This window comes from Mastacembelus armatus, chromosome 24 (genome assembly GCF_900324485.2).
Source record: "Mastacembelus armatus chromosome 24, fMasArm1.2, whole genome shotgun sequence".
Classification (NCBI taxonomy): domain Eukaryota; kingdom Metazoa; phylum Chordata; class Actinopteri; order Synbranchiformes; family Mastacembelidae; genus Mastacembelus; species Mastacembelus armatus.
This window is the reverse complement of record NC_046656.1, coordinates 17,129,404-17,150,212: the sequence shown is the minus strand read 5'-3', so window position 1 is coordinate 17,150,212 and position 20,809 is coordinate 17,129,404. Positions and strand designations below refer to the sequence as shown.

Here is a 20,809-nt window from a genome sequence, read left to right as displayed (position 1 = left end):
AAAAGAAAAAAAAAAGGCAGGGTAGTTTCACTGTCATAATTGATTGCCACTAATGTTGGATTAACAAGATTCTCCTCTGCTGTGTCTTCCTGTTGGACAGGCGTGGACAGCACATGCCTTGAATCATCCACACTTACATCTTGTTCTGTCCTGATGACACAGCAGACAGATGGTGCAGAATGTGTGGGACATGATACCAGCTGTTGCTCCAGAAGAATATAGTGTGGTTTACTGCAGTTATCATTAAAAAAAGAGTTCTCAAAGTGATGCCTAAAGGAGTCTTTAGTCACTCTTTTGCCTGTGACTGTATTTGTGGTTGCTGAATTGCAGTTACAGAGTTCTTAAGGCTGCATTAAATGAGTCAGAGACAAAGTCACATAAACAATCATAGCATTCTGCTCAACTATCAGATTTTTATAGTGTTAACAAACAGTTGCCTACTTTTTCATCAAGTATACACAGGGCAACATTTGCATCCCATTGGAGTAATAACAAACTACCAGTATTCATATTTGGCTGGTGTTGGACCACCAACTTCCTTTATTTTCAAAGGATCAGTGAACAGCGTTTTGTTTATTTATTTATTTTTTTTAAATTGCTCTTTTTAGTCAAGAAACAAAACAGCGCAACAGGTCATTTTTAGTTTCCAGTGGTTAAATGTGAAAAGTAGGTCGAACATGTACTGGTTAGGTTTTCTATTATACTTGCTTTTATAAGGCTGTATACTTATCTGATCCCCTTTTCTTTTTGCTAAATATCTGTATGACTCACAAGACAGTACAGTCTCCTAATTGCACCTAATCTTAAGTAATTATTGGTCATCCACCTCCTCGTTCACCGTGAACAGAAACCTTTCCCTCCTCAGTTCTGCAGTAATTCAACAGAAAAGTGGCCTCTACCAAACATAAACAGTAGAATAAAAATGCCCCCAAATCACTCCTTTCTGCTCAGTGCCCTTCAGTATACATGGGAAAAGACTGATTGATAACCCACTGGTATAGGAACAATAAAGGTAAAAATGTTTCACAAATATTTCTAGTTTATTTCAACATTTTTACAAAGGCTAAAAACAAGGCTATATGGCTCCATGTAGGAAGAAAAATGTTGGAACCTCCAAGAACTGCAACAGTACGTTGATTTTGAGAAGTGTTTTTCAACTATAAAAATAGTTGTTGATTAATTTTCTGTTAGTCATCATGTAATTAGTTAGTTGACTAACATAACGTTATGGCATTGAATAGATTTTTTTTTAGGATTTTTTTTTTTTTTTAAACAGCCCAATTCTTTTTTTATTTTTTATTTTTCTCTTTCTGTAAGAAGAAAGAAATAACTTTCCTTGTGCAACTGATGGGACAAAACATTTGAAAGCATTGTCCTGGCCTGAGGTCAGGATGGTTAAGTCCAGATGATTAACATACAGTAAATGGAGAATTAAAGGTCTTAATATTGAGCCCTGAGGTCCACCGAGGAGAGCTTGTAATACACTGAAAAATACTGTTTTATTTTAAAATTGTTATCCTGTAATTTTATAGTGAAATGATTTTGATTGATCAGTGTTGCATGTGTTTGATTATGACTTTTTTTGTTTGGGTTTAGTTGCTCCTTGGCTCTGCCTTAGGGCCTTGTCTAAAAGAGAGTGGTACCTCCTTCTGCTGCATTTACAGTGTCGCTGGAGAAACAACTGCTAGTGGGAGCAGTATTGACACATAAACAACTGATTTAAGTACTTCTGACATAGATATCCCTTTGAGTGTAATTGATATTAAACCTTTGTTGTTCAGGGCTAACTGTGCAGTATATATCTTCATACAGTACTACTCACTCATAAGTTATAATTTATACCTGCTTGCAGAAAATTGCAGTTGCCTATACAAATGCTATGTGTATGTAATTGTACATGCCAAGGATTTATGTTCATAATTAGGACGACAACCTTAAGTTATTTTCATGATTGGTAATTATTTGCTTTTCTGACAGAGTAATCAGTTGGTCCATTAAAATATCAGATAATAGTTTAAAAAGAGACAATGGAGTTTCACATATTATATAAAACAGGAAAAAAATATGAAAAGGCAGCAAAACTGCAGAATTATTAATCTTTAACTTGTTAGCCCTCTACTTCACAATAATTTACATGAATAGTGTTGCCATGGCACTAAAATGGCAGGTCATCAATGGTGGTAAATATCTATGAAAATATTGTGAGATGTATTAGATGTATGCTATTAATGTAATACTGGAGAACTTGCACAACTTAATGTAAAGGCCTTTCTAGAGAGTATTATTTTGATTTATTGATTGTATTAATATTGATCAAGTTTTTTCCTGATCTGTGCAGATAAGTGTATTAATGATGTTTATACATATCTAAGTGACTTACATACTAGGTTACAGTAAGAGATGTGGGGTTTTTTTATGTGTGTGTTTCAGGGACAGCCTGTTGGCCAGTGTGATTTCAGTATCCGGCTGTTATGCATAGAAAAGGAGATCATTTCTCCCCGAATGGAAAAGATGAAGACTGGACAGATTGACAAAACCAAGGAGCCCTTCAGTGTCCGGAATAAGCCCTTCTTTGACATTCATGCATCACGCAAGGTAAAATTATTAGAGGTGTTCTTTTCTCTTTTCATCCTTTTATTCATCACCAATGCGACAGTTGAATCACAAATCTTAAATATCATATCTGCGTATGAAGTTTGTAAGTTGTGGTTTTCAGGGCAACAGTTCTTTGTGGGATGTTCCAGGGTAAATTGGTCCCAGGTGAGTAGCTAGTGCAAGAGCAAATGAAAGCTATCTATGTACTGGGATCTAATGTAAGATGCAGTATCTTGCTGATTAGTGAAGTGTGGCACCCTCCTGGAGTCAGGCCTGCTGGCTGGGCCTATATCCACTGAGACCAATCAGACCTCAAGACATAGTGTATGGTTGCTGCTTAGTGCTGCTACAATGGCATGAGAAGGCAAATTTGCCTTATCATCCACTCTATGAAAACTCTCTTTCCAATACCTTGGGGTCTTCCACATTGCTGGAAGCTGGGTCCTGCTGCTTGTTAAACCTCATCAGGTCTATGTAGTGTGGAGTGAGAGTTTTGTCCAAATGTTAAGCATATTCTTGGTGGATGTTGGGTTCTGCCAAGGTTGAACCTTGTCACTGATTCAGATTTTACTGATTTTTTTTTTTTTTTTTAATGCTTTTTCAATGCAGGAAGTTTTCCAGATATCCAGGAATCTTTATAGTAACTCGTTTTAATCCAAATGTGCCCCCTAGTCCCAATAAAGTAATTGTTCTTGGGTAATACTTCTAGGAACTAGGAACTTCAGGAACTATCTGTGTATAGTGTGACGTGCTGTATATTCTTGATCCGACAAACACACGCACTGTGCCATATCTATGAATCTCTGCTGCAGGCACCCCCATGTGTATTAAGCTTCCACTGATTCCCTCCTCCCAGTCCTTATGTATGCCTGTGTGGATGCGTGGCAGAGGATATAAGTATGTTCATGTGGAAAAATTGCATTACAATACACTGCTGGTATACATCATTATGTGAGTTAACAGGTAAAGCAATTTGTTGGACATTGTCTAGCTCTTGGCAATTCTGTAATTTGCTCAATAATACCAAGAATAAATGTAAAGTGCATTTTGATGGTAATTCAGTCACCTTTCTCAGCTCTATCTTGCGTTTGCATTTGCCTTGTAGTTGTCACATAATAAATAAATGATCATAGCTCAGGTTATATTACTTGCTGAGGCAGAGGACAAAGTTTGTATTCTCTGAATAGCTGTTAAGCCTTCCTCAAAGGCTTGCACTTGTGCCCTAATATCCTGTATGTGGGAGGCTGGAATTCTTGGCATTACAGATAGAAGGGGTGAAGTTTTAAGCGTTTTTTAAAATTTATTTATTTTTATTCTCTCCACATTCTCCTCTGTCCACACTGAAATCTTGGTGTTTTTGTACTTTGAAATATTCTTAATATTGAAGATGAATGGTCGGGTTACCTCTGATCTAACCCTGTGCTATTGACTCCTCTAAGAACCTTTATGAGACATCACCCCCACCCTTTAGGGGTTCATGTTGATGGAGATACTCTTGACATGAAGTCACTGTAACTGTCTGGTTTCTGACTGCGCTATTGTGTTGTGCCGTGGCCATCTGCTCCCCGTACAGTAATATCTCTGTTGCATGGGACATTAAAACAGGAAACTGCAATCTGGCTCATTAATTCATAGCAGCACAGCCCTCCCCTTCATGGCATATCGACTAGAAATTCCTTTTAGGGATATTTCTGTCACAGGCTGGAGTTGTGTGATGACTTTTGTCTGTTGCTAGGCTCCTGTTTTCCATCTCAGACACTTAGACATTCATTCTATCCATTTCCCCCACCAAATGAGACCTTTTATTCTTTGTCGTCCTCCACTTTCCCAGTTATCATACAAAGACCCCTTTTTTGGAGAATAATCAGATAACATATATATTTGGAATTTCCCACTTCTGTAGGTTGAATAGTATTATATTTTGAGTAGAAAGAAATTTTAATTTAAACTCAAATGGTGGTGCAAGTTTTACAATGAATTGCATGTGGTATATTTAGTCTGGAACCTACTGTAGGTTGCAACAGTACTTTCTAATTGAGATTCTTCTTTATTTTCATTGGTGTATTTTATTGGCATGCAACTGATGTGAACCAGAGCCCACTCTTACAAAAAATACTGTTGCTACAGTACCTAAAATTAAAAAAAAAAAAAAATACATGCTAAAGACAATTACTTAGCTTCCTGTTGTTAATAACAGAAATGTTTTTTTTTCCCATACTGATAAAGTGAAGAGGTGTGTTATATTTTTATTGTTCAGTAGACACCCCATAACCATAACTAAACTGGTTTAGTTATGGTTATGGCCTAAATTCAGTACTAGCCTTCATCATGGTTAGCATTGTTTTAACTGTTATGAAAATAAACAACCATGACCATTTACCATCTATTCAAGGCTCATCAAAAATTTCCAAGATGACTCCGCCGTTCCTCAAGAGACAAACAGAAAAGTCTCTTGTGAGATGTGTCTTGGATGGTGTATACCATGAAGTTACAAACAATCTAACAACAAAAGATTAGTTAATTTAACTAAATTCCTATATGATTTTTTACAGTGTTGTTTCATGAAGAGATATGAAAGAGCTTTGTGTCTTTTAAATGAATCGTCAAAAATGAAATCAACTGTCCAGTCATAGAGGCCTAAACCCTGCATGGAGCTCATGATGGGGTGAGTGTGAGTTAATGGCAGCCATTATATTCTTTTATATTAAAATATTAAATTGTGCTAGCTGGCCAGGAAGACATTACACTGTACATTTGTGATTAACCGTCAGCAGCTTTAGGGGTGGAAAGTATGATCTTCCTTTTAACACAGTTGTATGCAAACACTTTGGCATATATATAATTAATGTTTTTAAATAAAAAGAACAACAATTTTGAAAGAAAATACAGTGGCATGTGGAAGATTTTGGACACCCCCTCTGCAAATGCTTTTGCAGCCAGCTGAGAGTCTTTATATTCATGGTTTAGGTATTTTTACAATTTTTTTCAACACTTCTTTGAAGCTCTGAGATATTCTTAGGCTGTTTTTTCATTGAGAGCATGTTTAAGATCTACTCTCACATTTTCAGGTCTGGGAATTGTTATTAGCTATTCCCGCTCCTGTACAAGCCTTTAAGCAAGTGTACTACTGTGTGCGCTACTGTGACCTGATGATATTTGCAGTTTTTACAGAAAGTGTGCATCCAGAGTTGGCATTTGATAAGTTTAATACATTAGTCCAGATCATTTAGGCATAGTTTTAAGTTTCTGATTGTTGTGTACTGGGTATTTCTATAATTTTAGATCTGGCTATATTCATTGTTGTCCAAAGCATGCAACATTTTAATTTTTTTTTTTTTTTTTTTTTTTTTTTTTTTTTTTTACAGTTCACTGTTCAAATTAGCCCAGAATTTCAGAGCATACCGTAATTAAATGTAACTCATGGTGTATCCAGGTTTAATAAAGTCACATTTGGTGTGTGTTAAAATTACAAGAGGAAATTGGATTCTGTTAATTTGTCTTTGCAGAATACTTCATATACTTCACATCCTTGAATCATTTATCATATCACTGAAGTACCATGGCCTAAGCTTTATCTCATGAGGTTGGGGAACAGGACACAGCCCAACTCCTCTCAGGAGATGAGGTGGTGGTGAACTAGGGAGAGGATCCAGGTGAGGGAATGGGTTTTCTTCTCTGACAGTATGTCTAATGTTTAAAAACTTTTTGAACTGAGATTGAATTTGGATAGAGACCTGAAAAGTAGTTACCTAGATACTTTCATAAGATTGCAGTGTTTTCATGGAGCTGGAACCTAATGACAGCAGGTGAGATTAAGGCTTAGCGTAGCTTGTGAATACAAAATAGTCAAGTGAATTGACTTTCCTGAGAATGTGAATTGTGAAGTGAAAGAGTTTTCAGAGCCAATGCCAATTTCGGGTGATGTTGGCAGCTATTTGTGTGAACTTCTGAGTTTTTGTGGCTTGTGCCAGTATTGCTGTATACTGTTGTATGTTTGGGTAACAGTATTACTGTCAATGATAGGAACAGGATTACCATGTTTATTAAAATTATTAGAGACAGATTTTAAAGAGAAAACAAGAAGGATAGTTCAAACCATACCACAATTTGGAGGTGAAGACCTGTTCGGTGTTTTTAGTGTCCTAAAAATTGTTTTGACATTTACAGCATTTTGCCATATTTAAATTCCTAGATAAGATGGGGCCAAAATGTTTGCACTTTCATTTTCAAATTATTAAACTTTAGAGTGTAGCAAGAGCTGTACAGCTGCCAAGGCAGGCTACAGTAAGATTCGCTGTTGTCTTGTTGCCGCACCTGACAAACAAAAGGAATTGCTTGTGTGTAGATGGCCAAAGTTTAATCTGAGACAGTGTGTTGTTATCTCTAGCCAAAGACGAACTAAAAGTGTGACGACAAAACTCTTTATCCTGACTCACCTTCCTTTCTAGTGGGCTCATTCATCATTAATAGTCCTTCTATGTACTAAATGTCCTCCTCCAACCATTACATCCCGATCTATGGTGAGTCCTGTTTTTCTTGTAAAGAAAGGTAGGTTTTATAGGTTTGTAATGACCAGGCTTGAAAGAACTCATCCTTAACAGCACATCTCATTAGCAGAGGGCTGCTAACTGACCTAACAACTCTGTCAGTTGTTGAGACTGTAGCCATTGAAGACAGAAAAGCAAGTCCCTGAGGTCTTATGTCCTTTATGTTTGTGCTTATTACAAAGTGAAATTACGCTTTGCTGGGCTCAATCTTATCTCTATATCTGAGCTTATCTGTGCTGATTCTACTCCTACTGTATCACCCGCTATCTATCTATCTAGATGGTACTTTGCTAACTGACCTACAAACATACAGTACTGTATTTATTTGTTAGTATTATTATTAATGGAAAGAATATGGGCATAGAAGATAGTTGATCTCTCACAGCTCATCTATGTCTTGCCCTATTGAAGAAATACACTGCTATAAAGCATTCATCAGCCTGCACCTCTGTGGTAATACACCCATACTCCACGGTTAGGTTCAAGAGCACGTTGCACTTCATCACCTGTATCTTCCCTCTCTCTCTGCTGCTGCACCCACTCACAGAGGGAAACATGTTGACTGTTGTATAAGGCCTTATGCTGCTTGGAAGAACACACGACATGGACCTGATGACTAATATTTGTTTAGCTCAGTTGCTTTAAGAAATTTTTGTTTTCTTCAAAGCCTCCAATATATTATGCAACATCTGATTGTACACAGCACATCTATACAGTAAAGTTAAGACTCACTGGAGAGAGCACAGCTAAAAAGTTTGACAATATCAATAAGTGGCTCATTTGATTGCTTTTGCTTGCCTGCTCACCTTGTCCCTTCCTGATTCAGTGACAGTCTCTTGGAGGAAAGACACCTGTTGACTTGACCTCAGATGGTAGTTAGATCAGTCTCTCTGCCTTCACTCTGTCTGCCTTTTCTGTTCCACCCATGGAAATGTCATGACGTGACGTCCTTGCAGTTCCCTCTCAATAGTAAATCCTCCGGAGTTAACAAGCAGAGCTGCTGTAATAATAATAAAAATCCACATCCATTTTTCCTTCAGTGCTTCTATTTTCAGTTTTAATCATTTCTATGCTCTATTTATGATACTTTTAGACTGAACCTCTCCTTTTTCATCTAAAGACATATAAGCCAAATACAGCACATATAACTTGTAGTACAGCATAAAAAAAGCATCTAAGCTTCAAGTAGCGTTTTCCTATGCCAACATTTTACAGATTGAAATCTGATAGCTGCCCTGCCAACCAGAAAATGTCACACTGTATATCATATGAATATGCTTTTACCTTGTTTAAACCTTTAACTCGATTGCAACATATTTGTGCAACAGCATGTTATTCTATCATTTCTGTAGGTGGCGCTCAGCTTTTCACATCACTGTGGTTTTATACTTTAGCATCACTAGGCTGTGAAAAATTTGGAATATGCAGACAGGGAACTCCAGACCCAAATTAAAAAATATTTTTCTCTTTGACACAGTCTTCTCTGCACTGAGCAGACCACTGTAGCTTACACAGCACAGCTAAAGTAGCCAGCTATTGGAGCCCAGAGGAAGGACTGCCTCCTGGTTGTTGCCTCTTCACACTGACTGTCTGCTGTCTGTATGAATGTGACTGAATGTGTCTGAGTGTGTGGGCTGTGCTCCTCACTGTGTTTGTCGTAATAGGTTTATCTTTTCTTTTCTGGAGACAGGCTTGTGATATGACTAACAGTGGTCTAACTTCAGCACAGACTGGCCCTGGCCAAAGTCCCATGCCTCCAACATGATAACTAAATCTTTTATTAAGTTGTTTATTTGCAGTCATTATGCCGGTGTCATCCTCCATTTATTTTTCATCAGAGATATCATGTCCAGTAAACAAATAATAAATTAGTCAGCAGTTTTGACAATAGAATTAACATTTAAGTAATTATTTTAAAGAAAGAATGAATCCCTTCTACCATCTTCTCTAATGTGAACATTGCATTGCTTTGGGTTTTGGACTGTTGGTAGGTTTTGAGTATGTATATTTGTGGTAATTTTTTTTAGAAACTGTGAAGTTTGAAATCATATGGCAGTTCAGAGTCATTCTATGCCCTGTGGTTTAGTCCTCCAAGTGGTGATATCTGTTCATCTTTTTCCAGTCATCACAAATGAATGTGAAAAATTTAATGTTGATTTCTATCAAATGACAAGGCTCCATCAAAATACACATTTTCCAATACATTTAACTTGTGACTGTGTATCCTTGTTTTGACTGTGGGTCAGCCAATGGTTTAGCTAGCAGCCCTGCCAGCACACACTGGGCTTTTCGTTTAATGGGAAACTGCACACTGGCTTCACATTAGGTTTGAAAAGAGCCTCCAGCAACAGCCTTGTGGATCTGACTGGAATATAAATCCATATTCTCCACCTTTGATTCAGCCGCTGCACCAAAACCACCTCGGAGCATGAGGATGAGCAGGCAGCAGGAAAATGGAAAAGCTTCTGGAACGGAAAGTGTTTAATATCAATCCAGGAGTGCTCAGGAAAACCTTGTGAATGCACAAAAAAAGGTTACATGATTGCTTTATTAATAAGAGCATGCAGCGTTGTAGTGCTTGTATACCTTGTACATAGACAATAGGGATTAAACTGTTTTAAATGCATTATACCATCTATTAACTAAGTAAATAAAAATTCACATGGATGTTGTTTCTGATGGAAGGACCATAAATGTCAGGTTTCTTTTCCAAGCTTGAACTACTGTAGAATGAGTGAACAGTCTTACCTCAAGCTCCATTTAGTAGCTGTTCTGGGGCTTTTGATCGACTCACATGTTCACAGCAAATGGTCTAAGTGGTGTGCAGAGTTGGTATAGAAATGGAAATGTTGAATATTTTTTTTCCTGTGCCTTTAAAAGATGTCATTTTAATTGTCTAATCATATCTTACATGAGTAACTTCTAATTAAGATTCATTATTTTTATTAATTGCAGCTGTGGTTTTTATAGGTTTTCAGTTTGACTGCTATCAGCGTATCTACATTTAGCTTGCAAAAATGGATTCATCACTCACAGTGGGATGTTTTTGCACATTGCTGTATTTTCATCACTTACGCCTGTTGTGATAGTGACGTTAATTCATTTGGTTTTGCTAATAGTACACAGTTAAAGTGTTAATGTAAATATCTACAGTAAAATTCTGGAAATTGGCAAAACAAACTGACTTGAAAAACAATATTTATAACTTAATTAGGCCTAACCTCAGGTGTGATTCAAATTCCATTGTCACTCTGAATTTGAATGTGTATACACTTGAGTCAGTATGGCTTCACTTAAATTCAGTACTAACTTAAAAAACAATAGGAACAGGCCAAGATATGCAGAGACTTCAAAAATGTTTGAAGTTTCCAGTTGACAGTTGGTGGTTGCTCATTTACTTCACTGCTGTTGAGTTTTTCTATTCATACATCTAAATATTTATGGTAGGTTTCACTACTGTTTTAATATTTATAGACCAAACAGATAATCAGTCACTGAAGAAAAAGCTTGTCAGATTACTTGATGACTAGTTACTAGTTGCAGTCGTAATGTAGATATGACTAATTTTGCTGTCATCACTTTTACCACTTTTGCAGTTTTAGATATTAACATGTTGTAATGTTTGTGTTTTGTAGGAAGACAGAGTACAGTACTTAAGAATGAGTCAATCACCTAGGCTACTTAATGCCAAGCTAGATATCCTTTAACACCGTGTCCTTTGTGAAATGAGCCCAAACATAAAACAAGAGAGAGGGAAATGGTCTCACTTCCATCACCCTGACATTTGTTCCCTGGAAGGGAAGGACATTGCTTTGCACGTTAGTGATTGATTTCTCCCAAAACACTTCCTTTGTCCCATCTCTGCAGTCTCCCATGAAAGCTTGATCTCTTAATCGGGCTTTACTGTTCGCCTACACAGCTCTACTGTCCTAGTCATAGCTTTTTCCTTCCTAAAGAGCTTTATCATAAAAGCAGGGTTGCTGCCTTCCCTCTGGATTGTCGCTCCACGGAACTTCCTTACTGTACAGCAGATGTGTGTGAGTGGAAATCTTCTCTCTGTTTTATCTCTCCATCCAAGGTTCACAGTGCTTGCCGAAGGTGGTGGGTGGGTGTGCTAAGATGGCAAGAGAACTGAAATGGAACTCCCAGATCTTACCGCCTACATGCCGTTCCCTCATAAAGGCACCAGTTCTTTTTAGTCTGACTATCTGCCTTCTCCATGTCAGCATGATTGTCAAGCTTTGTGTAATCTGCTGTGAATCATTCAGCGTTCTGGAGAGCACTGATGCTGCTCTGATTTCTTTGCAGAGAGCAAACACTTTCCTGTTGGTTTAGATAAGTGCATTCAGAGGTCTTCTAAGGGTAGATGACTTCACTTACTTCCCTGTAACACATCATCTCAGAAATAGTGATATGTAACTTCAAAGTATTTATTGGATACGTGAAATCATTTTCTGTCTCTTTCTCCCTCTGGTATTTTACTCTAGATCTCCAACAAACACAGTACAACTTTTGTTTGCTTCAAAGAGCCAAGGTTTTCTTGAGGTTTTCTTCTAGAAGCAAGAAAATTTTATTCAAAATCACAAAACATTTACAATTAAATTTAGAAATTGACATTTGAGAAGGTTGTAACTAGTGAACAATGAGCAATTTGAAATTTGACTATGAATCAGCTTTGCAGATGTTTAAAAACCTCAACACCTAATGTAAACATGACATCACAGCTTAATTATACTTCTTTGTGTTCATTTGTATGTTTTTATGTATCCTCAGTCATTTGAAAACATGGATAAACGGACTTTTTTGCAGTGAATATTATCTGCCTATGTGTCTGCTCACTTGAAAGAGAATTTTTACAAAAGACTAAACGAGGCATCATAGATGGTTATTCAGAGACAGCTGCTGACCCGTTTTGTCTAATACTGCACAAAATGCACAGGTCAGCGGTGACTTTCACATGAGAGCCTGTCTCTTACAAGCTGGTGTGCAAACATGGTATTAGCTAAAGCTGTAGTCGTGTTACATTATACCCTTTTTTGTATTTATTTTTGTGATTTTAATTTGGATTGTCTCCAAACAGCAGCATGACAGAAGATGATCTGCCATCTCTCGCATTGTGAATGTGTTATGGTGATTATTGTTGGCAGTCTTTAAATTATCTCCCAGGCAGGAGGAACTTAGTGTCCATGCCTGCTGATTAAATTGTCAGGGCTGGACAAGTAAATAGATTTTAAATTTTTCTTCTTTCTGTTTTGTTTTATTTTTATGTTTGATTTGTAAAATAAAGAAATACCACAGATTGTTTGTAAAAACAACCAATTCGATCTATGACAGAGCAAATTGTGCAAAAGTAAAGGGGAATGAATAAGCAAACTGTACAGTATGGTGTAAAATACCACTCTAAGTGCACTGTTTTTGTTCCACCTTTCAGTACCTTCTGTGTGGCTAAAATGCATTGCTTTCTGTTTTAGTCCATCCTGATGGGTTGGATATGATACTCGATATCCACTGTAGTGCACTAATGCATTTGCGTTCTATTTTATTGACTAAGGCAATTTCCTGCTTGCCTGAATTTATTTACCCCTGCATGAACATACAGAATAGCAAAGATTAGTTTTCCAAGTTTTCACATCAAGGATTTCAAAAAATACCTCCTCTGACGTACACGCACAAAATGCTGGTGAAGCTCCTATGACTGCCAGTGACTCATCCTCAGTCCAGAGTATGACAAAAATATCAACCTAAATTATTTTGTGATTTTAACCTTTTCCCATTTAAAATGTTACTGAAAAATGTCAAGCTGGGTGGCAGCAAAACAACCTGTAAAAGCTGGGTAAATCAACCTTTTTAAAATTCCTTACACTGTCCTTTTTTGCTTTAGATCTCTCATCCTTTCTTGACAGTTGATGATTAACCCTCTGTGGTCTGAGGGGGTTTTTAAATCAAAAGTGATGATTTGTTTTCGACTTGAATTGTTTCACTCAAAAGAAAACATTTCAAGCTTTCTAGCCATATAATTCTTATTTTTAGGAGCCAAGTATTTGCTGAGATTCGGGTTGTTTTATTTACGCGTCTGTGAAGAGAAATGGCAGAGACAGAAAAGTCCGAGAGCGCACCCTGTCGGCTTTCTTTATTTAAAAAAAGCATAAGGTTTTGTTGTTATTATGATGGTATACCACTAAAACTAGACCCTTTACAGATTTGAATGATATGCTTCTTTTATCTGTACGATCAGAATTGACGGAGTAATTTAAGTTTGTTTCGGCCTTATCAGAAAAAGATGCGTCAAAACGCGCCGGCGCGTGCGTCGACCCCAGAGGGTTAATCTGCAATCTCTGTGAAATACCTAACCTTATATCAGGTTCTGCTCTGTGTGTCTATGTGCAATAATTTTATCATTTTCTTTTTTACATTTTTTTAGCATTACAACCAAACATTTTCAGGTACAGCATACATGTTTTAGATAGATTCCTGCCTTCCATGCAGCACTGGTGTTTTCTATATGTCAGTGTAGTATGGAAATAACCTCACTTCAGAACACATCACATCCAGTTGTAGGGACAGTTTCATTTTTGGTGAAAGTAACATGGCTCAACTACCATGCATATCTCATATCTTGTGTGGCGTTTGAAACAGTGATATGAAGGTTTAGTGTTAGGGTTTCTCACATTTTCAAATCTCACTGAAAGAGGAGCACTCAGCTAACTAGCAGCTTGTTGGACTTACTTTTAATGATGCCAGTTTGCCGCAATGTAAACAAAATTAAGCTTAAAAAAAAAAAAAAAAGCTCAAGTTGTAGCCAAGGACTAATGAACTGATTCCTGACAATACTTTCTCCTAGCTCCTTAGGTTGAGAGTAAGAGAAGTAAGGCAAAGAATAATAATTGAAAGTGGAGTGGGTCCACTGAGTCAGATTTATCTGTGTCAGACTTTGAGAATCCCTGATATAAGACCTAAAATTCTGAAAGCCAATGGATTGAGATATTATTTACCAGTTGTTGTAGTGAAGGTGCCTTTGACATTTTCCAGTGTTTTAGTAAAAATGTATTTTCTGTTAGAACACCATAAGCCACAGAGAGTCCATATAGCTCTGAGTGTCTCTGATTTTCTGAGGATGATCATTGTTTGCTTTGGCTGCATTGCGCAAAGGACCCTCAAGGAATCTCATGTCATTTCCCTATGATTGCTTATTGCCCTCCCTGAATAGTTCAAAATGAAAACATTAAAGAAAAAATTCGCTCTGTACTTTTTAGCATAATTTCTTCTTCGACAATAAATTTAAAAAAAAAATAGTTTTAGTCTTCAGTTTAAGTAGACAGGGGAAGAAGGATCTCCATCTGTTTCTATTTGCAGTTAACTTTAACTTTACTTCACTGCCCCTAAAATCGTTACTTTATTTGCTGTGGCTGTTGATGTGCTTCATGATGTAGAAAATATGTTTATTGTACAGCAGCTCTGTCGCCTTCTCTAGCTATAACTTCTTTTACTCTGAAGCAGCTGTGTGTGGTGCTTGGCAGTTGGCATTAATAGGAGAGATGAAATGCACTCTTTCCAGTCATCAGGAACTTAATGATTTGTTGCTATTCTTGTTCTGAGCCTACTCTGTCAAGTTGCAGATATTGATCTCTCCACCATGCATTATCAATCAAAGAGTTTAATGCTAAGTTTCAGGAGCTCGATGAAAAGAGGGTATCAGACTTGTGCCTATAACTCTGCACAGTGTGTCAGGTGCAAGTCTTCTGGTTGTTTTAAAAGTCAATATTTTCTTTACTTTTAGAAATGTAGGTATTGTAGGCAGACTGTAGATGCAGTTGATGTTATAAACCATGTCTTTTATTGTTTGCCCAGATCAAACTTTCAGCTGCAGTACCTACTGTATCTTGTCATGTATCATTGCTTTAATTTATAATATAATTTGCTTGGCTGAAACTCTGTTCTCTTTTTCCAGCTACTGGAAGGCAGCTTCACGTCCCAGGTCAGCCATGAAGTAGATGGGCTTATCTTCCAGCCATGCGGGGTAAGTTTCCGTCTATGTGTGACAGTCTGTCATTTTTCAAAGCCAAAGCCCCGTCAGCAGAGGTTGATTTTCAGGCACAGCCTTTTCTTCCTCTGAGTGCCTACAGAAGAGTTGGACAGCTTGTCACTACCACCGACTGTTTGTTACTCTCTATATCAGCCTTGCCCTCTGTTATTGTAAAGGAATCCACACTCCTACATGAATTCACATAAACATGGGCCTCTGTGTTAGACGCTGCACAGTAAACCAGACACATGGCAGTCTGTGCTACAATGGAAACAACCTTAGATGGAATACTGAAAAGAAGAAAATCGCTTTCATCTGTACTACTCTTTTCTTATCCTGCGGTGGACTCGAGGTCCCATATTTCACTGTATAAAATATGAAATATCCTATGGCACATAACATTAATGCAGGAATAGGATAGAGAAATGTGAGACTATGTATTATTGCATTTTGAGATATCGGATAAAGCTCCACGTTAGTATAGTATATTGCCTGCTGCTGCTTGAGAAAAGTATCAAAGTGCAGTGTGAGGTTTTTATATAAAGTTCTTAGCTTTAATGTGTTCTGTTTATTGTTTGAACTGCTTGTGTGAAGCATTTATCGCAGTCTGTATCTGATCTCTCAAGTTTGTCAAACAGCTATCGCACTTGTTTACTTGCTTTGTGTTTTTAAAATCACAGGTAAATATGTTCACTGATTTATTTTAATAAATTAAGTAAAACACACAAATAAAAGTGTAATAGAGGGAAATTAGTAAAATGCATAAAAGCCATGGATGTTATAACAGTATATGTAAACAGTTCAAATTATGGCCACATTCCCACAAACATGCCCACATTCATCACTGATTTGTATCTATTTGCACATCTTTGGGAAGGGAGGGACTATTTGGTAAAAGCAAAAGAGCAGAAAAATGTTAGACTGAATCCAGCAAATCTGCATGACAAAGAGCTAGGCAGCCGTGGCATACACGGATAATTGGATATTTTGTCTTTGCAAACCTGCTTCTCTTTTCTTTTGACCATGGAAATGTTGAACATCTCCTTAGTCAAAGGTAGACATTCAACATACAGCTGAGAGACTGCTTCACCAGCCCAAGCATGTTGTAGTTCAATCATAATGGTTCTCTGGTTTCAGCCCCGTCAGCAGCTAATATCAGGGGTTTTGTCACCAGCTTTGACCTTTCTGGTTTGGTTGTGTAAGCACAGAATGCGGAGGTGTGACTGTGGTGATTTGCCTAGATTTCCCTCAGCACCTGTGATGATGACCAAGATTGCTAAAACCCTTTGTGTTGTACCAAATATCAGTAAAAGTTTCCATTATAAGAAGTACCATATGCAGGCTGTAAAGAAATATTTGAATTAATATTAATTATTTTGACTTTAGTTTGAGTTTTACACAAAACTGTAGCTCCTAGTGTATCAAAAGAAAGAATTATACTGCAGACTTAAAAGTACAGGTAATAAAGTATGCAGATGAACTGAAGTTTAGAGTGAGTGAATGAATGAGTGTCAGCATTCAGGTGACCCAAGAGATGGGGCAAACATGCTGCTTAACCCTCTCCTCCCCTGACATGGTGGAGTTGTTTAACGTTGTTTGACATGAATGAATGAATTTCATAATGCATTCTGCTTGTTGTTATGCTTACTCTACCTTTTTTCATAGGCTATTTTAGACTTTTATTGGTATAATTAGAAAAGCGACTTATACACCGAAGTGACATATATGTTTTTCTTCGGTTTATGTTCGTTTTTGCTAAAAGCTACTAATGTTCAAGTGTGACTTATAGTAGAGAAAATACGATAAATATAAAATTTAAATAATGTGTAATATATAAGTCATGATAAATCCAGCATGGCTTGTTTGGTGACAAATATGCACAGTAATAATTTTTATGCTTGTTTGCAATTTCTGTGTCAACATAAATGGGCTTGAGGAAATTTTGCATTAATATGTAGTGTTAATATAATCAGTTTTTTGAAGTATTGCAAATACGTCTATTTCATATTTAATGAATAAATGAGAAATTACCAGATATCACATAGCATGCAAGACTATTAGCACATCAGACTATTCTTGGTTGGCTTAAATTAAATACACTGTGCAGTCTGTGCATTTTGCCCTCCTATGACTCAGCATGTTTAGTATTTTCACTTTTCACTGCGTAGCTCTCTGCAAAGAAATAATCTTAGAGTGTATAACTAATAGTCATCAGGTAGCAAAAGTTATCAGGAAAGCTGGCAATGAAATTTTGCAGACACAGGTTAAACACAGCTGCACTTTCTCCCTACCACAATATGAACATCATCTCCAAGCAACTGCCTGCCTGAGTGGGGTTAATTATTGCATTATTGTCTTGATCAATATTTCTGCAGGAACATCTCATTTTGCAGGTGTTTGTAATTAGAGATACTCACTGTTGTGTTTCTGTGCTGCTTTTTCATGTATTTGGTTGTTAAAATTGGACTTGGGTTGTTTTTTTTAACTGCATTTCTAACCCAGAATAAGAGGGGTGGTAATTAGATTGAGGACTCTTATCGCCACAGTTAATTTAAAGCTGTAGGAAATATAATCCTGTGCAGTATGTTTGGGGAATGGGAAATTAGTTATGTAAAAATAGTGTGCATTTATTGCTTTAATTTTTAGCTGTACATTATGCATGAGATGCTTTAAAAATATTTTTTGGAGGCTGCATTGAATTTCAACATTATACACGCTTCTAACCAGAAAATGGCTTTTGATAAAGAAAGTATGCATTTATGCTTTTGATGAATTGATTTAGGGTCATTTTGTCCCCAGTAGCCTTAGTGAATTTGATGGCTTATGAAATAAAGAGAAATGTATTAAAAGCACTGAGGCCCTCAGGATGGTAGACTATATTTGTCAAATATTAAATCTGTTGAGGAAAATGCAGCAACGTCATCCGCATCAAAGTCATGGATTAGCAATACATTTGTGATTTGTTTCAGCTGCTTTTTTTGCAGTTTTGAAATGGTTTCTATTCTACAAGCAGAGACAGAATCAGCCGGAGAAAATCTGCAAATATCCCGTCACTAAAACCAACTGCATGTAAAGGACGTTGTTTAGATAACTCTCGATTTTCTTTCTCTAGGTGCCTTTTTTCATTATACTTATTTAATTCTCACTTTTGCATTAGATGAAGTATTTTCATAGCACGACAATGCTGGACACAATCCTTAATTTATTTTAAAAATTACCACTATAAACAGAGATTTTCCATGTGTCCTATTTAAGCTTTATGTGCTCAGTCTGATTTGTGATCAAATCATTTCTCATTATGATGATGTTCAGCAGTTTCATAAATCTGACAGAAGGAAATCTTTTCAAAGTCTTGAATGTCAGCAGCTGGTTCCTGTCTGCACAGCCGCTCCAACAAATGGGCTGGGTACAAAAAGCTGGCAAGTTTAATGTGACTAAATGATGATGCAAATAGGCCATTTGATGTCAAATTAGCAGAAATAATAGGCAACGTTGTATGACTTTTTGGCTGCAGCGTCTAAATAGGGTTTGGTTTTGTGAATGTGCCATAAATGGAGATAGTGCCTCAACAAAAACAAAAGTCTGGCTTTTTGTAATAAACCATGATTACTTAGACTAGATTACTTTTATTCACATGCATCTGGCCACATTCTGTTAATGAGAGCAACAGTGAGACAGTGGCCTGGGTGTATAATCACAGCAGGCAATGCATGCAATTAAAGACAGCAGAAAAAACAAATTTAAATGGTATTAGAAATTCTTAAAATCCACAGACCTGGTAATGGCAGGGTGACAGATTCAACACAAGCATTGTAGGAAACTTAGTTGTGGGGCAAGGGACATTTCTGATACTGTGGCATTTTTTTCACTTGAATTTTCTATTTAATAAGATTTAAGAAAATGTTTGAAAACAGAAATAATAAAATGTTTCTATTTTGCAGTGTGTTTGCAGCCTTACAGGTCACATCACCAATGAGCTGTACAGTGTCTGCAAAAAATGTGTGTTCTTGTCATCCTTGTCATCCCAGTCAACCTGCATATAAAGAAATAAGGTTGTCACGGCATGGATTACAAAATAAATGCACTTTTAAAAATGCGTTTACTTTTTTGACCTTTAGAATTATTGATTGACATTGCAGCTCTGACTTCCTTATATGCTAATTAATGTAAATAAGCCATTATTTGTGAAGGATGCTGGGCAGTGGGAGCTGTGTTGCATTGTGGGGAAGCTCTTTATGGCACCTCATAAAGTGGAGACATGATGTTCTTCATATGTTCTTCGAAGCACATTCTCCTTTAGGGGATTGTGGAATGTCATTATGTTTCCCCCTCAAACGAAAAAAGTAATGTGCAATTGCTTTAATTGACCTAAATTCATCCAGTATTCAAGAGCCGAGTAACTCTGTGCTTGATGTTTTGATAGTTTCCCATTTTCATGTGGAGGTGGTGCTAACTAGCCAACCTGACCTTTTGGATGCATTTATCAGTCCTAAATATTGTATCATTTTAAGATTATAAGACTTTAGATTTCATTTATAAATGTAAAGGGCCCATCACAATGCCTCACATTGAGACTGTTTTCCAGTGTTATTGATTATGTCGACCTTTATGGTAATCTCTTCTTGTGTGAGTGGGATTAGGGTGGTCTTGGGGTTAATCTCGGTAAGGTCTTGCTGCTGTGAATAAATTAATATTAACACAAAGGTTGCCCCTACAGAGGCTTGCAGTCACTGGGGTGTGTTATCTCACCCAACACATGGTGTCCTTGAAGTTTATTTTCTTATTTAGGGAACATTGCAAAGACTTTGAATTTATAATAGAAGCATTGCCACAGATGGCAGAATTGCTTATGGGAGAGCACTCCAGATGGTGATCTCTGTACAAAGAGTACCAACAGGAATTGTTCTTACTTCACTTGAATAATTTCAACTCAAACAAGTACAGAAAGTGTGATTCTTTTTCATTTTTGACCCAGTCAAGCTTTTGAATTATGTTGTTCATACTGTTATCTGCAGCCTTTATGTGAGTTTGGATATAGTGCATTTTATGTGGTTCATGAATCAGTATAATCATTTCATGTGGACTTTGCTGTTCTTCTGAGTATCTGTGCATCATATCTGTTGGCCGTTATTTATTATTTCACTTTCCCTGCCCCTGTGCTCCTTAACCCTGTTTATTCTGAACTAAATCTCTTATTTCTCTGCAACAATTTGTACTTTCACACCAAAACCCTTCAGAAACACACACACACACAGTGTCAATGTGACTCTCAGAGAAACGGCCGTTTGTGTCTAAACTGCACCAGCAGGAACATTTCTCTGGGGAGGAGATTTATCAGACTTGTCCAGCCTTTTGTCTGTAATCAGCAGCACACTTAAACAATAAGTTGCCTCAGGGCAGAAAGCTGTTATTGAAATTAGACTTTGGAAAAACACTGTAATCAAAGAACTTATCTTGAGGGCACATCCTCCAGTGAGCTTCACTCTATCAATTGAGTCACATTTTCTACATCTACTAATCTCTTGTTCATTCTGTATAGATTGTGACATAATTTATAGATTCACTACATATGTTATTATGATAGAATATGTACCAGAAAAATCTGACATTTGATAACAAGCCTGCACTTTAGGGTTTATGAGTA

At 37.0% G+C, this 20,809-nt stretch overlaps 1 protein-coding gene across 2 annotated transcripts in view; it reads left to right on the top strand.

Annotated features, from left to right (window-relative positions):
• rngtt (RNA guanylyltransferase and 5'-phosphatase) overlaps window positions 1-20,809 on the top strand; it is a 63,264-nt gene that overhangs the window by 25,108 nt on the left and 17,347 nt on the right. The window contains exons 11-13 of one of the 2 annotated variants that reach the window (XM_026318051.2): window positions 2,431-2,595; window positions 7,044-7,115; window positions 15,091-15,159. In XM_026318051.2, coding sequence (XP_026173836.1) covers window positions 2,431-2,595; window positions 7,044-7,115; window positions 15,091-15,159 — 306 coding nt within the window. The remainder of the gene's footprint in view (window positions 1-2,430; window positions 2,596-7,043; window positions 7,116-15,090; window positions 15,160-20,809) is intronic. The other variant, XM_026318052.1, reaches the window with a different exon arrangement.